A 14,682-nucleotide genomic window follows, 5' to 3' on the forward strand; every position below is an offset into this window, starting at 1 on the left:
CTGTCCCTTGACCCAGGACTATCCCTCAGTGGCCCCAGAGGCCAGACTGGGGTTCAGGGGGCTGTGTGGCAATCCCACGTACCTGGCAGCATGGGATTCGGGGGCTATAGGTGGATCTGGACTGAGGCCAGGCCCAAACCTTCCACCTCCCCGGGGAAGCAGAGCTGGGCTAAAACCTGTGGAATGGGGGGTGACAGAGGACCCTAAGCAGATGCTCAGAGCAGAGTGGGTGTTTTGTGAGGAGGCAAGTGTGAGCCTAGGGAGGCACTGGCCAGCCCTGTCCTGGCTGGCACACAGCCTAGCTGGAGAAGTCTGCATGCCGTGGGGCCTGCATACACAAAGGCACTGGAGTGGGTGATCCTGGGGCGGGAGGTCATCAGGAGACAGACAGGTGGGTCACCTGCACGGAAGACAGACCCACACCCTCCTCAGTGTAATGCAGGAGCCAACACCGAGTGAACAAATTGGGATTTCAGGAAAAGCCATATACTTTTCTTTTTCTTTAGAGACAGAGTCAGAGAGAGGGATAGACAGGGACAGACAGGAACGGAGAGATGAGAAGCACCAATCATTAGTTTTTCGTTTGGCGTTGCAACACCTTAGTTGTTCATTGATTCCTTTCTCATATGTGCCTTGACTGTGAGCCTTCAGCAGACTGAGTAACCCCTTGCTAGAGCCAGTGACCTTGGGCTCAAGCTGGTGAACTTTTGCTCAAACCAGATGAGCCCACGCTCAAGCTGGTGACCTCGGGGTCTCAAACCTGGGTCTTCCGTATCCCAGTCCGACGCTCTATCCACTGCACTACCGCCTGGTCAGGCAAAAGCCATGTACTTTGAATAAAGTGATGGGCCAGGGAGGATGTGGGTAAGGGGTGGTCCCAAGAAGGGCACTGCAATTCACTGCGTGATGACTTTGAGCCAGTTGTGGAAGGATGTGAAGGGCCATCACTTGAAGACCTGGCCCCAAAGACCTCAGCGAAGACCACAAGTGGGCCTGGCGTCCCGAGGAAGAGGAAGGCTGTGGTGGAGGGACGGGCGGACAGTGAGCAAGCGTGAGGCTGGCAGGCCCCGCTGACCGCCTGGCCTTGTGGGCGCAGGAAGGAGTTGGGAGTGTTACTCTAAGTGAGCTCTGACAGAGAAGCTCAGTATCATTTATTGCTTAGTCTTATTGCTTGGACATCAAAAACACCTGGTCTAAAAAAAAATTTATATTGAGATTTTTTGATTTCAGAGAGGGGAGAGAGTAAGAGAAGGGGGAGGAGCAGGAAGCATCAACTCATAGTAGCTTCTGGTATGTGCCCTGACCAGGCAAGTTCTGGGCCTCGAACCAGCGACCTCAGTATTCCAGTCAACGCGCTAGCCACTGCACCACCACAAATCAGGCAACCTTGTTAACTTTTAAATGAACAGTGGACAGTGTCCCCCTACCCAGGCCGAGCCACCCAGCCACCCAGCCTCCCAGACACTCTGCTGCATGTCCCTTCTGCGCCCCTGGGGCCCGCGTTGAGGCCTGCCGTCCATCGGACTTGGGACACAGCCAAGAGTGACAGCTGGAGAGGGAGGTACTTCTTTATTGTTTGTATAGTACAATCTCTATGGTAGCAGAAATATAGGTACAGAAACAATTCAAATAAGATTAAAAAAAGAATTTATCCCAAAGGACATTTAACATAGACGAATTTCACAGCTATGCTCTTTCTGAATGCTTCCACATCACGTACAGGCTGCTGGTTCCCACCCTGATGATGTCGGGGGCATCGGGGAACAGTGAGGGTGGGGAGAGCTAGCCGCTGAAGAGCCCTGGTCAGGGTTGCCAGCTCCCTACCTGGCACACCAAGCAAGGTGCCAGGGACAGCAGCCAGCCCTGTCACAGACCCATCAGCACCAGGCTGGATGAACAGTCATGGAGGGAAAAGGCTGCAGGGAAGGAAATAAAGCCCCGTGGGGAAGGCAGACGGACGGGAGGACCCGGTCACACTGTGTGCCGTGTCCCGTCCCACCCCGCCCTGCGGCTGGGGCTCACAAAGCACGTCCGGTGAGGAGGAGAGCACAGGGAAGCTGCATCCCGCAGGGAGATCTGTTCGCATGACCAGCAGTGCTACAGCTCCGTTCAGCACGCTGCGGCGGCAGCGTGCATCTGTCGCCCGCAGTCTGCAGACTCCGGCACCAGCCATTTGGACCACAAAGCGAAGGAGCAGCCTCTGCAGACCCCCAGGCAGGACACTGGCACCAGCACATTCTGTTCTGTTCCTCACCACCCTCGGGAGCGAGCAGTGTCTACATACAGTTACCCATAGAGAGCTTACTCCCAGCGCTCACCACAGGGTAAAGCCCTGTAAAAATCAACGTTAACTGCAAGTCCCCGTGGTCACATGCCGGCTGGCTGCACATCTGACAGCAAGCTTCAGGCCCTCGCAGGACCACAGGATCTGAGCTACTGCACTATTGCACTATGTCCTGCGTTTCTGCTGCCCGAGCTCATGTCAGGGGCCTAGTGAAATCGTAAACAAGATATGAAATAAATGTTATTCAGTTTTAATACAGTCTTTCGTATCATACACATCTGTGTGCGGCAGCGAGGCCCCTCTGCTTCCTGCCGCAGGGACAGTAGTGGGAGCAGAGGGCTGCGGTTCGGCCGCCCACGTGGTCCGGATGGAGTGTATGAAGTCCTCCCCTGGTCACACGCCCAGCTTCTTCTTCTGGTCGAAATAGGCATCAAACCTCGCCTGGGCATACTCCTAGAAGACACAAGAACAGCAGCCTCAGCCAGGGCTCCCGCTGCCCAGCGCTGCCCATGAGCCGCCTGCCTGAAGACAGTCTGCACGTGGTTGGCAGTGCTCACCCCACACTTCATCTTAAGGGCACCAGCCCGGTACCACCAGCCCAGACAAGACTTCAAGGAAAGATTTGGTGCTGCCTCGTTTTCCATCTTGTTTCCCAAGCGCTCAAGACACTGAATGACAGATAAGCAAAGGTTCCTCTTTTAAAGCAAGAGGTCCCCGGGTGCTAGCAAGCACAGAACAAAGAAGTCTACTCTAACAGTATCATTTGACCATGACTCCCAATTTACTTTAAAAATCCAATTTCACCCTGGCCGTTTGGCTCAGTGAGAGAGCGTTGGCCCAGCATGTGGATGTCCCATATTTGATTCCCAGATTCAGGGCACACAGGAGAAGTGCCCACCTCCTTCTCTACCCCTCCCTCTCTCACTTCTCTCTCTTTCTCTCCCCCTCCCGCAGCCATGACTGGAGCAAGTTGGCCCAGAGCAATGACGGTGGCTCCATGATCCCCGCCTCAGGCACTAAGAGCTCATTTGGAGCAACAAAGCAACAGCCCAGATGGGCAGAGCATCGCCCCCTGGTGGGCATAGCGGGTGGATACAGGAGTCTGTCTCTCTGCCTCTCCCTCACTGTATTTAAAAAACAAACAAAAAAACCCACTTCTTGGCCCTGGCCAGTTGGCTCAGCGGTAGAGCATCGGCCTGGCGTGCGGAAGACCTGGGTTCGATTCCCGGCCAGGGCACATAGGAGAAGCGCCCATTTGCTTCTCCACCCCCCCTCCTCTCTGTCTCTCTCTTCCCCTCCCGCAGCCAAGGCTCCGCTGGAGGAAAGATGGCCCGGGCGCTGGGGATGGCTCCTTGGCCTCTGCCCCAGGCGCTAGAGTGGCTCTGGTTGCAGCAGAGCATCGCCCCCTGCTGGGCAGAGCGTCGCCCCTGGTGGGCGTGCCGAGTGGATCGTGGTTGGGCGCATGCGGGAGTCTGTCTGACTGTCTCTCCCCGTTCCAGCTTCAGAAAAATACAAAAAAGAAAAAAACCCCACTTCCTTTCTTCTTTTGTCTAATAGCAGATGTGAAGTCCCTAACCTCTGTCCAGAAGCAGAAATCACCCTAACAGACCCAAGGGGAAGAAATGAACCAGTCATTTCCCACTTTTCTGTCTCAAAGGAGCTCAGCACTCTCCCGAGTGCCGCCCACCCTACGATATCCCCCAACACTCATGGAGCAGCACAGGGCTTAACTAAAGAGTAACCAGTGCCAATAACAAAGACAGTTCTTAAGGGTGGAATAAAATGGCAGGACATCTAAATCCACATCTGCTCCCACCTCTAAGTGGGTGCTGCGTGCCACAGAATGCAGCGTCACAGAGGCACCTCCCACACTCCTACACTGTGTTTCTGTGTCAGGAGAGACTTGAGTTGGGGCTGGACCTCTCGTGTCTGGATCTCTACAGCCCCCGTCAGAACCACAGGCCCATGCAGTCCTTCTCGGACGTGGGGGAGGCAGTCCGCCGGCCCCGGGTGGGGGGTGGACCCAACAGGTCCACGCAGCAGCAGGCAGAGTGGCTTCAGTCAGGCAGCCATTCCCCCAGAGCTCCCGGCGGAGCCTGCTGCTGTGGGTCCCTTGGTTCAGGTACTGACAGGGAACAGGGACTCTCTGGGAGGGATAATCACTTAGCAGCAAGGATTCCCATCCACTGTAGCCTTGTTCCCCAGGAGTGGAAGAGAAACCAGCCCCAAACCTACCATGTATCCAAATTCAATGGATGAGATCTTCGCCTGTATGATGGACCAAAGTCCCCAGAAGAAATGGGAAGCGAGGGCAAACCTGCAATTACAGAAGCAGGAAATGAATAGTGTGGTACCTATCGGGACTGGTACGGTCGCTTCTGCAAAATGGACCTTCTTCCTCATGTACGCTCATCTGGAGGCCAACTGTCTGCCCAGGCGAACTCAGTGGGGTGTTCTCACAGCACAGCTGATGCCACTGCCCGCACGGGGGCAGGCAGAGGCAGGCAGCCTGCAGGGGAACACGCCCAGCTGCCTGGCCCTGGCACACACGACTCCACTCACAGGGCTCACCTAGAGGCCTCGGGGGCCGCATGGGCAGAGCCAGGCTGCAGAGAGGCCCTGCGCCACCCATACACGCGGCGGCACCCGCACCACGCTCGCCTGCATGGAGCCCACCTCGCCAGGAGGAAGGATAGCAGCCAGCCCTCCTCCCTCCACACAGTGTGGAACAAGCACATGGAACGGGGGGGAGTGAGAGCCAGCCTCTGCCAGGCCGAGACATGCCTGCCACCCTGAGGCTGGCTCTCCCCAGTCAGCCACTGGCCTCGAGCAAACAAGGAAGAGCTCTAACCCAGGACGGATGTGCAGCACCCTCACTAACCAGCCGACAGGGTAGTCCCTGGCCCCCCCGAGCGGGTCTCCCCCACCTTCCTTCTATTCCCATTGTTCAGGAGCCAGAGGGGGGCCTATGCCGCGTGAGTCCAGGGTAGCACCCTCAGTGAGGGGTGTGGACACGTCTGAGGACCACATGATCTGCGACATGGGGCAGACAGAACAGGAGAGCCAAAAGTACTTCAACAGGCATTTTCAAGGAAAGAATCTCTTAGAAGACCCCAAAGATTCAGAGTAACTCAGGCCTCTTAGAGAGATGGCTGACTGTGAATAAACAGAGGTCTAGACTATTGTGGAATCCAGAAATTCATAAAACCCTGCTTTAAGAGTTGATAAGGCCCTGGCCGGTTGGCTCAGTAGTAGAGCGTCGGCCTGGCGTGCAGGAATCCCGGGTTCAATTCCTGGCCAGGGTACACAGGAGAAGCGCCCATCTGCTTCTCCACCCCTCCCCCTCTCCTTCCTCTCTGTCTCTCTCTTCCCCTCCTGCAGCCAAGGCTCCATTGGAGCAAAGTTGGCCTGGGCGCTGAGGATGGCTCTGTGGCCTCTGCCTCCGATGCTAGAATGGTTCTGGTTGCAACAGAATGATGCCTCAGAGGGGCAGAACATCGCCCCCTGGTGGGCTTGCTGGGTAGATCCTAGTTGGGTGCATGCGGGAGTCTGACTGCCTCCCCGTTTCCAACTTCAGCAAAATACAAAATAAAAAAATACAAAATAAAAAAAGTTGATTAAAAAAAAACAGTTAAAAGGCTCAGAACCAATACACAGAACCTTTATTTTCTAAGAGACACGTTAGATGGCGCCCACCAGCCCACGAGCACCAGGGAGAGCACACAGCAGGGGCGGCCGCCCCACACTGCGCAGCCTGATGCAGGGCTCATGGCTGGGCCCTCCCAGTGCAGACCCTGCTCTCCGCACCCGCCGCAGGGAAGTACTGGCGGTCTGTACTGATGCTGCAACTATTCCACGGCCAGGGCGCGTCCCAACTGTACTGCTCACGAAAATTAGGAGTTATTTCAAAAGAAATATGAAGTGATAAAAAAATTACTTTTTTATTAAACAAGAACATCAGAAAAGCAAACAAATCAAAGAAAGTTGTTCAATTATGCAAATGAGATGCAAACCCAACTTTTACTTCATTGGTGAAAATGCACTACACAAAATACTGAAAGTACTGGAGTATCTGCATGTTCCCTGATCCCCTAATTTTTGTGAACACTGTACATTCTATACAGAAGTAAGCTATCAATCATTACAGATTAGCCCCCCCCAAAAAATTACCTATTGATTTCAACCAGCATTTCTTCTTTCATAATGAACTTTTCTTCATTACTCAGGTTTTCAAATTCATTTGGGAATGCAGCCAAGTAACTGGAAATAAAATGAAGCTGAAAAAAACAGCGATGGTTAGACATGGATGCTGTCAAAAACCCTCCTCAAGCACTCCCATCCAGTCACGTGAGAGGAGCACGTGGAAGCACTCCCGCCCAGTCACGTGTAAGGAGCACGCATAAGCGCGGGCCCAGCTATCGTTCTGTTCAGGCGGGGGCTGGGGGGTTCCCCTCATCTGGAAGCAATCACCAGGCTCAGTTAGCATTCTAATGGGCTCTGTGCAGCAATGTCGACAAGATAGCTACAGAACACTAAGGCTACTTCTGCAGAAGGTAATGCTAACCCACACTCATGCTGTCCCAGTGTCTGATCGTAAAGCGGGGTGAGCCAGCCCCCAGCGCCACGACAGGCATGCCAGGCACAAGGCTGCTCAGAGTGGGAGCTGGGCCAGTGAGCCCCCACAGGATGCCGTGATCATGGACCCATCACGCTCCTGGAGTGGGAGTGTCTAGTCGTTGACTGGCGAAGAGACAGCCTAAGGCGTCTTAGGTCGCACATTTAGTCCGTATGAATTAGGACCGAGGAGCTCCCTGGATCTTACTGTCCTGTACTCCACAGAACACAGCACCGCCGATGCTATCTTTTGTAAACAAGAAAACAGCTGCCAGTCATCCTTCCCTTGTTAACTGGCCAACTAGTTGGAATGACCACACTTCTTCCTCTACCTCCTTTCCCTGTACGGCCTCTTCTACCTTCCTTCTCCCCTCTCTTTTCTTTTTTAAATTTTATTTATTGGGGGGGGGGGCAGAGGGAAAGCGGGGAGGAGCAGGAAGTATCAACTCCGATATGTGCCTTAACCAGGCAAGCCTAGGGTTTCGAACCAGGGACCTCAGCGTTCCAGGTCAAGGCTTTATCTGCTGCGCCACCACAGGTCAGGGCACCTTCCTTCTCTAAAATCAGCTTTCTCATTCCAGTACCAAAAACACCACTCAAGTCTAAGCACTGACCTAGCCAGGGTTCCTGGAAGGGGTCTTGTGCTCTGAAGGGAACCTGCACAGAAAGCATGATGACCGATTCCTGTCACCTCCTCTGTGACAGCACTACTCTGAGCTCGTTTCTGCCTACCTCCTCACAACAAAATAGTTTTTGCAGATGAGGACACATGCACAGAAACATTGAGTAGGCTACAATGAGCAGTGGCAGCGCTGGGATTCAAAGCCAGGCAGATTTGTTTTTAGAACCCCCGCCTGAACCAACGCCCCAGCAGGGTTCATTTCTGGAAGACGCTAACTGCTGAAACTGACAAATGAAGACAGAACACTTGAATTGACTGACACCCTTAGAAATAGTAATCAATGACCCCCCTCCAAAAAAGTCCTAGGCCTAGACTGTTTCACGACAAGGTCTAACAATTTTTCAAAGAACAGCTATGCTTCACTGTATATAAATTTGTTTCAGAAAGTAAAAAAACTCAGCTTACTTTAAAAAAGACTAGTATAATTCTGATCCCAAAAACACACATAATAATTTTTTAAATGCTCACGAAAGGCTCACTTCACTGGCCCTGGCCAGTGTCTCAGTAGTTAAAGTGTCCCAACATGCTGAGGTGGCAGGTTCGATCCCTGGTCAGGGCACATACAAGAACACCAGTGATGGCATGAATAAATGGAACAACAGGTCAATGTTTCTCTCTCTGTCTCTCTCCCTTCCTCTCTCTAAAGATCAGTTTAAAAAAAGAAGGTTCATTTCATATACAGGTACATACATAAAACTTAAAGATCCAGCCTAGCTGGACTCCTCAGAGCACTACAGAATAACACTCCTCATTCAGTTCACTGCAGAAATTCCAGGAAGGTTTAACATTTAAAAACATCTCATTAGCCAGCCCTGGCCGGTTGGCTCAGCGGTAGAGCGTCGGCCTGGTGTGAGGGGAACCCGGGTTCGATTTCTGGCCAGGGCACATAGGAGAAGCGCCCATTTGCTTCTCCACCCCCCCTCCTTTCTCTCTGTCCCCCCCCCCCCCCCCCCGCAGCCAAGGCTCCATTGGAGCAAAGATGGCCCCGGGCGCTGGGGATGGCTCCTTGGCCTCTGCCCCAGGCGCTAGAGTGGCTCTGGTCACGGCAGAATGACACCCCAGAGGAGCAGAGCATCGCCCCCTGGTGGGCAGAGTGTCACCCCTGGTGGGTGTGCCGGGTGGATCCCGGTCGGGCGCATGCGGGAGTCTGTCTGACTATCTCTCCCCGTTCCCAGCTTCAGAAAAATACAAAAAAAAAAAAAAAGGGACTCTGACTGTGCCTGACTCCAGTAGAGGTGCCTCACAAACACCTGCTCAGTGAGCTCAAGCAGCAACCGAATGCACCCACCCTCACCTCCAACTGGGAAGGACAGCCCAGGAGGGAGGGTGGTGGAGCGGCCACCTTGCACAGGCTCGGAAAGGTGGGATCCGCACAGCCCCTCAGCCCCACTTGCTTCTGCGTTGCTACCTATGTATCCTCAACCCGGGCTTCTGCAGTGGGCTGAGGACCGGGACAGCCGAGTGTCCAGGGAGCAGTCCCTACCGTCCCTGGACGCCCCTACCTCGGGACAGGAAAGAGCACTGTCAACACTGCAATAGCTCCGCAAACGCGCTGCCCAAGATCACTTCTCTCTGCGCAGTCACATGGGAAACAGAGGGCCGGCGGCACTCCCCCAGACGGCAGCCAGAAAGCAGACACGGGGCTGCGCAGTTTTACAGAGGCTCTGCACCACTCTGACTGAACACAGGTACCTGGCACAGAGCTGGACTCTAACGCCAAGTTTGTGTCTATATTTAACGGAAAAACGTTTAAAGCAAAAGATTTCCTAACCATTACAGTTTAGAAAGGCACCATTAAGGGCCCCAGATGGGCAGAGCACTGCCCCTTAATGGGCTCACCGGGTGGATCCCGGTCCGGGTGCAGGTGGGAGTCTCTCTCTGCCTCCCCTTCCTCTCACTAAATAATAAAAAAGGGGTGGGCATCATGCCTGCCCTGCGGTGGGGCAGTGAATAAAGCATCGACCTGGAATGCTGATCTTTTTTTTTTTAAGTTTATTTTTATTTTTTTTACAGAGACAGAGAGACAGAGAGACAGAGAGAGAGAGAGAGAGGGATAGATAGGGACAGACAGACAGGAACGAAGAGAGATGAGAAGCATCAATCATTAGTTTTTCGTTGCGCATTGCGACACCTTAGTTGTTCATTGATTGCTCTCTCATATGTGCCTTGACCACAGGCCTTCAGCAGACTGAGTAACCCCTTGCTGGAGCCAGCGACCTTGGGTTCAAGCTGGTGGGATTTTGCTCAAACCAAATGAGCCCACGTTCAAGCTGGTGACCTCAGGGTCTCGAACCTGGGTCTTCTGCATCCCAGTCCGATGCTCTATCCACTGCACCACTGCCTGGTCAGGCTGGAACGCTGATCTTTGAAGTGAGGCCATCACTTCAAAGCCCTGGCCTTGCCAGTCAAGGCACACAGAACAAGCACTCAACGAAGCAACTATAAACTGATTACTTCTCCTCCCACCCGCCACCTCTCTTTCCTCCTGTAAAATCAATAAATATTTAAAAAGGGGGGTGGGGAACATGTAGGCCCTGGCCAATTGGTTCAGTGGATAGAGCATTGGCCCAGCATGTGGACATCTGGGTTTGATCACCAGTCAGGACACAGGAGAAGCAACCATCTGCTCTCTGCCCCTCCCCTCTCCTTCTCTCTTCTCCTCCTGCAGCCAGTGGCTCAACTGGTTCAAGCGTCAGCCCTGGGTGCTGAGGATAGCTCAGATGATTTGAGCATCAGCCCCAGACAGGGGTTGCTGGGCAGCTCTCACTTAAAAAGAAAAAGCAAATGTAATCAATACTAACTGCATAAAACTGACTTGGGTAACTGACCTACTAGCCTGTGTATGAGCACCAGCCCTACCTGCTGCTTCTTGGTGGGGAACTTCAGGATGTTTGCTCTGAAAAAAGGGTACTTTTCATAGGTGTAATCATACATCCACTCACAGAAATGGTTCCCAATGTCAAATCCCCTGAAAAAGAGGTAAGAAATGCAGACAATCAGGCAAGCTGCCCACCACAAGGCTGTTCACAGAAAAGAAAGAAACCAGGTCACGAGCATCCTTCCCAGCAACACACTGTACTTCCTGAGGTCCCCGAGTGCTTCAGTGACAGGGACAACCAATAGAGCCACTACCAGACCATGGCCAGCAGGAGCAGCAGGGTGCAAACTGACCTGCTGCTCAAGAGCATCGACCAAGAGCGCCCTCCTGTGATTGGTACTCTTAAAAACGGAAATTACCTCTGAGCCAAAACAAGGTACCAAGTTCTGGATTCTGTTGTGCGTATCCCTGCTCCCGTTTAACAGAAGCCGAGGATGAGCTGTGCCGCCACACAAGGCCGTTGTGGGCATGGTGACAAAACTGTTCACATCCAGAAGCAGATTTAACTTAGAATGGCATTGTCACCTGTATTCCCCCTGAACTGTTTTGTACACATGTCAAAATAAAACAGTACAGAAATAAACAGACTTGGACACATTACCTGTAGTTATAACTGCTATATTCAAAGTCGATGAGCATCAGTTTCTGTTTTTCAGTATTCTCTCTCCCTTCCAGCAACAGGACGTTACCTGCAGAAAGGTTTGCCTGACATGAGTTACTCTGCCAGGTTTTATATCAAAGGCACAAGCCGTGAACAGTTAGCGTCCTTCCAGGCACAGTAAGCATGCAGCGAGTGAAGGCGGCCACCATCCCGGCTGGCGCCTGGGGCAGCACTGTCCCAGGAGGTTTGGCCCTCGGCAGGGCCTGTGGTCCCTGCCTGCTCACTACAGCCTCAGAGTAGCACAGCCCTGATCCTCCCATTTTCTGGGGCAGTGCTTCCTAAGTTTTTCACAGGGGACACAAAGGAAAATGCCAGTTGGACACAATGGAGCTTTGGTACCCCGACACACCCCAACAGTGGGGAAGCTGGGAGGTTGTGCTCTACTGTCCTCCCTGTGAGGACTCCAGCAGTGAGCTCAGCCCCCACAGGGCCCCAGGCCCACACCAGGCCCTACCGCCTTGCCCTCGCCACATTTTCTTCTCAAGACCACAGGCAGCACTCCTATGACCATACCTCTTACTCAGGCTGAGTTCTAGGCCAGAAGTGAGTTGGCAGCCACACCTGCCCTTCAGGCCTGTATTTGAGACCCCCGAACTCTATCCCCCCAGGGCAGTGGTGAGCACCACCACCCGTGCTGCTAGCCACGCCCTCCCCTGGGATTTTGCAAGGGGTCCAGTTTCTAGGTTCCCAGCACACACCTTCTGTGCCAGTGACCATCCAAAGGAGAAGCGGAGCCAGATGCCCAGGGCAGAACAGTAAATACACAGCTCACACCTCCTCCAGTCACCACAGGCACCTACTGTCGCCGGCCCGCTGACTCCCTCACACACACAACTGGCGGACATGGCTACAGCCTACGTGAACAGACTTGGCCACCAACAATCAGGGACCTAGACCCTGGCTGGCCACATGCAGCTCTGGCCCCTTGAGTGTGGCTCTTCCACAAAATACCATGTGCGGGCGCTACCTCAATAAGGAATGTACCTACCTATATAGTTTAAGTTTAAAAAATTTGGCTCTCAAAAGAAATTTCAATCGTTGTACTGTTGATATTTGGCTCTACTGACTAATGAGTTGCTGACCACTGACCTAGTGGAAGGTGCTTTGGCTTTACTGATGACTAATCTTCAACAGGAGCTGTTCTGAAAATTAAAAGAGCTCACTCAACCTTGCCAAAGGGCCGAAGGTAGACCTAAGTAGGCAGTGATGGAGGGACAAGGACAGGGGGCAAAGCCACACTGCAGCCAGGCCCCGTGGTGGCAGCGGCAAGAGCTGCCCAGCTAGAGGCGACCTCTGACTAAAATGCTGTGTGGAATTGTGCTGGATTAAGTCCCATTACAGGAACTTAAAGCAGAGAACCAGCAGACGTTGCTGGATCTGAATGACATGCGGAGAGGAGGTGGTTCTGAGAGCTGCACAGGGCTGCTTGCGGCAGGGGGCCGGGCCCAGGATGACCAAGGGGCGCTCGTCCCGCACTGCTCGTCCAGAGGGAGTCAGTCCACAGGATCGGTGGCGAACACTGCACAAACTTGTGACTTGGGAAGGGCAAGGCATTTATCTCAGCTCCCAGTTTAGTGAATCTTATTTTTCTAATTTTTTTATAGAAATGGAATGATACCCTGTATATTTTTCTAAAATTTGCTTTCTTCTTTTACTATATCCTGGAGATTTTTCTGTTGGTCAGTATAAAAGTCAACCTCTTTCCTTTTTACCGCTTATGTGACACTTCATGCCGGTGGTGCCGTATGCGACGCCTCCAACCTCTTCTCTGGATACTTGGGATTTACCACACGCCCTGGAGGCCCCCCCAAACACACACACACACACACACTGGGCAGCGACTCTTACCTTCCTGACAGTCATTATGACAGAATACAACTGGAGACGGGGTGGACAGAAGCAACGATCTGGAAAAGGAAGGGTTGGCTATTACGAAACCTTCAAGAGGTTTGATGCAGCCAGTCCTGCTGCCCGGCGGGCCCTGCACGTGTCAGCGCTCCACACACACGGCCTCTGGGCAACGTCTGTCACGCGCATTGTGAACACTGTCCCAAGTGGAGAGCGTTCTACAGTAGACCCCCTCTGCTCAGGCTTCCCTCTCCTCCCTGCTCCTCTCCTCTCCTCTCCACCCCCCTCCTCCTCTCCCCTTTCCTCTCCCTCTTACCCTCTTCTCCCCCAGAGGATCCCCTTAAACAGCTGCTGCTCGGCCTGCAGTCCTTCCTCCAAGAGCCCAACTCTGACCACTGACCAAAGCACATCCCTCTATGTTGGTCTATTTTGGCCTCTGGTTTCCTTCACAGAACTTATCACAACTCAACATTATTTTACTTGTTTACTTGTTTTCTGTGTCTCATTAAAACAGAAGCTCCCTGGAGAAATGTGTGGTTACCATTTCCTCAGTACCAATCATGATGCCCAGCCCAGTAGACACCCAAATAACTGAGTAATAAAAGGCGTAAATAGGCCCTGGCCAGTTGGCCCAGGGTAGAGCACCAGCCCAGCATGTGGATGTCCTCAGTTCAATTCCTGGTCAGGGCACCCTTCCCCCCTCTCTCTTTCTCTCTTTCCCTCCTGCAGCCATGGCTCGACTGGTTGGAGTGAGCTGGCCCCAGACGCTGAGGATGTCTCCATGGCCTCTGCCTCAGGCACTAAAAAAATGGCTCCATTGCTGAGCAACTGAGCAATGCCTGACTGGGCAGAGCATCGCCCCCTAGTGGGCTGCCCGGTGGATCCTGGTGGGGGCGCCTACGGGAATCTGTCTCTGCTTCCCTCCCTCTCACCAAAATATAAAAGTAAATAAAAAATAAAAAAAGGTGTAAGTCCTCTCGATCAGGGGACATGTGCTGGGAGCCTGCACTCCCCACCCCCTTGCGTCTACTCAGTGAGCAGAGGCAAGCTGCTTCCTCCGGCCCCCTAAGCTTGGGTAGAACTGTTCCCCTCATCTGCTGCCTTCCCCAGCCTGCCCCCTGGTTTGTTGCTTCAGTTTCATTTCAGAAAGCAACTTCCTGCTCTGGGTGCCCCACTGCCCCAGTCCCGAACATCCTTACGAAACTATTTCCACCACGAACCATTCGTGGTTGACCCGTGGTGACAGCACTCATACAAAAAACTAATTCCAGGTGACAAATCCACTGTTTCAATCCATCCTGCAAAACCAGCGTAAATGCCAGGCCTGAGCTAATCCTCAGTAAGTGATCACTGACAACTGTCTTTGTGAAGAACACTGAAGTTTCTGGACAAATGCACGTTCTAACTTGAGAGACGGACGCCAATACGCACCTCAGGTGTTCCAGTTCCAGGGGCAGGTTGTAACCCAGCAACCTGTGCAGCTGCTTCACTCTGGTCTCCCTGGTAAACTTGATTCTCAGCACTTGATTTAGGTATCTTGCAAAAAAGAGGGAAGAAGCAAAAAGCATTGCTCTATTTACCTCAGCTTGTCCTTGGGTTCCAGTTAAATATAACCACATAACACCAGGGGCACCCCATCTCAGTGACAGGGAAAGGAGAGGGGGTGGGGTTCAGGGCACTCAGGGAAGCAGGCTTCCTGCCCATCCACCCACTCC

At 53.0% G+C, this 14,682-nt stretch overlaps 1 protein-coding gene across 3 annotated transcripts in view; it reads right to left on the bottom strand.

Moving 5' to 3' along the window:
• Positions 1-1,550: 1,550 nt before the first annotated feature.
• CHKA (choline kinase alpha) overlaps positions 1,551-14,682 on the bottom strand; it is a 56,787-nt gene continuing 43,655 nt past the window's right edge. For all 3 annotated transcript variants that reach the window (XM_066252242.1, XM_066252245.1, XM_066252243.1), the window contains 7 exons: positions 14,399-14,503; positions 12,968-13,026; positions 11,060-11,147; positions 10,440-10,548; positions 6,455-6,561; positions 4,520-4,601; positions 1,551-2,737 (listed from right to left, as the gene is read on the bottom strand). In XM_066252242.1, coding sequence (XP_066108339.1) covers positions 2,678-2,737; positions 4,520-4,601; positions 6,455-6,561; positions 10,440-10,548; positions 11,060-11,147; positions 12,968-13,026; positions 14,399-14,503 — 610 coding nt within the window. In that variant the 3' untranslated portion in view covers positions 1,551-2,677. The remainder of the gene's footprint in view (positions 2,738-4,519; positions 4,602-6,454; positions 6,562-10,439; positions 10,549-11,059; positions 11,148-12,967; positions 13,027-14,398; positions 14,504-14,682) is intronic.

The sequence above is a fragment of the Saccopteryx bilineata genome, chromosome 1 (genome assembly GCF_036850765.1).
Source record: "Saccopteryx bilineata isolate mSacBil1 chromosome 1, mSacBil1_pri_phased_curated, whole genome shotgun sequence".
NCBI lineage: Eukaryota > Metazoa > Chordata > Mammalia > Chiroptera > Emballonuridae > Saccopteryx > Saccopteryx bilineata.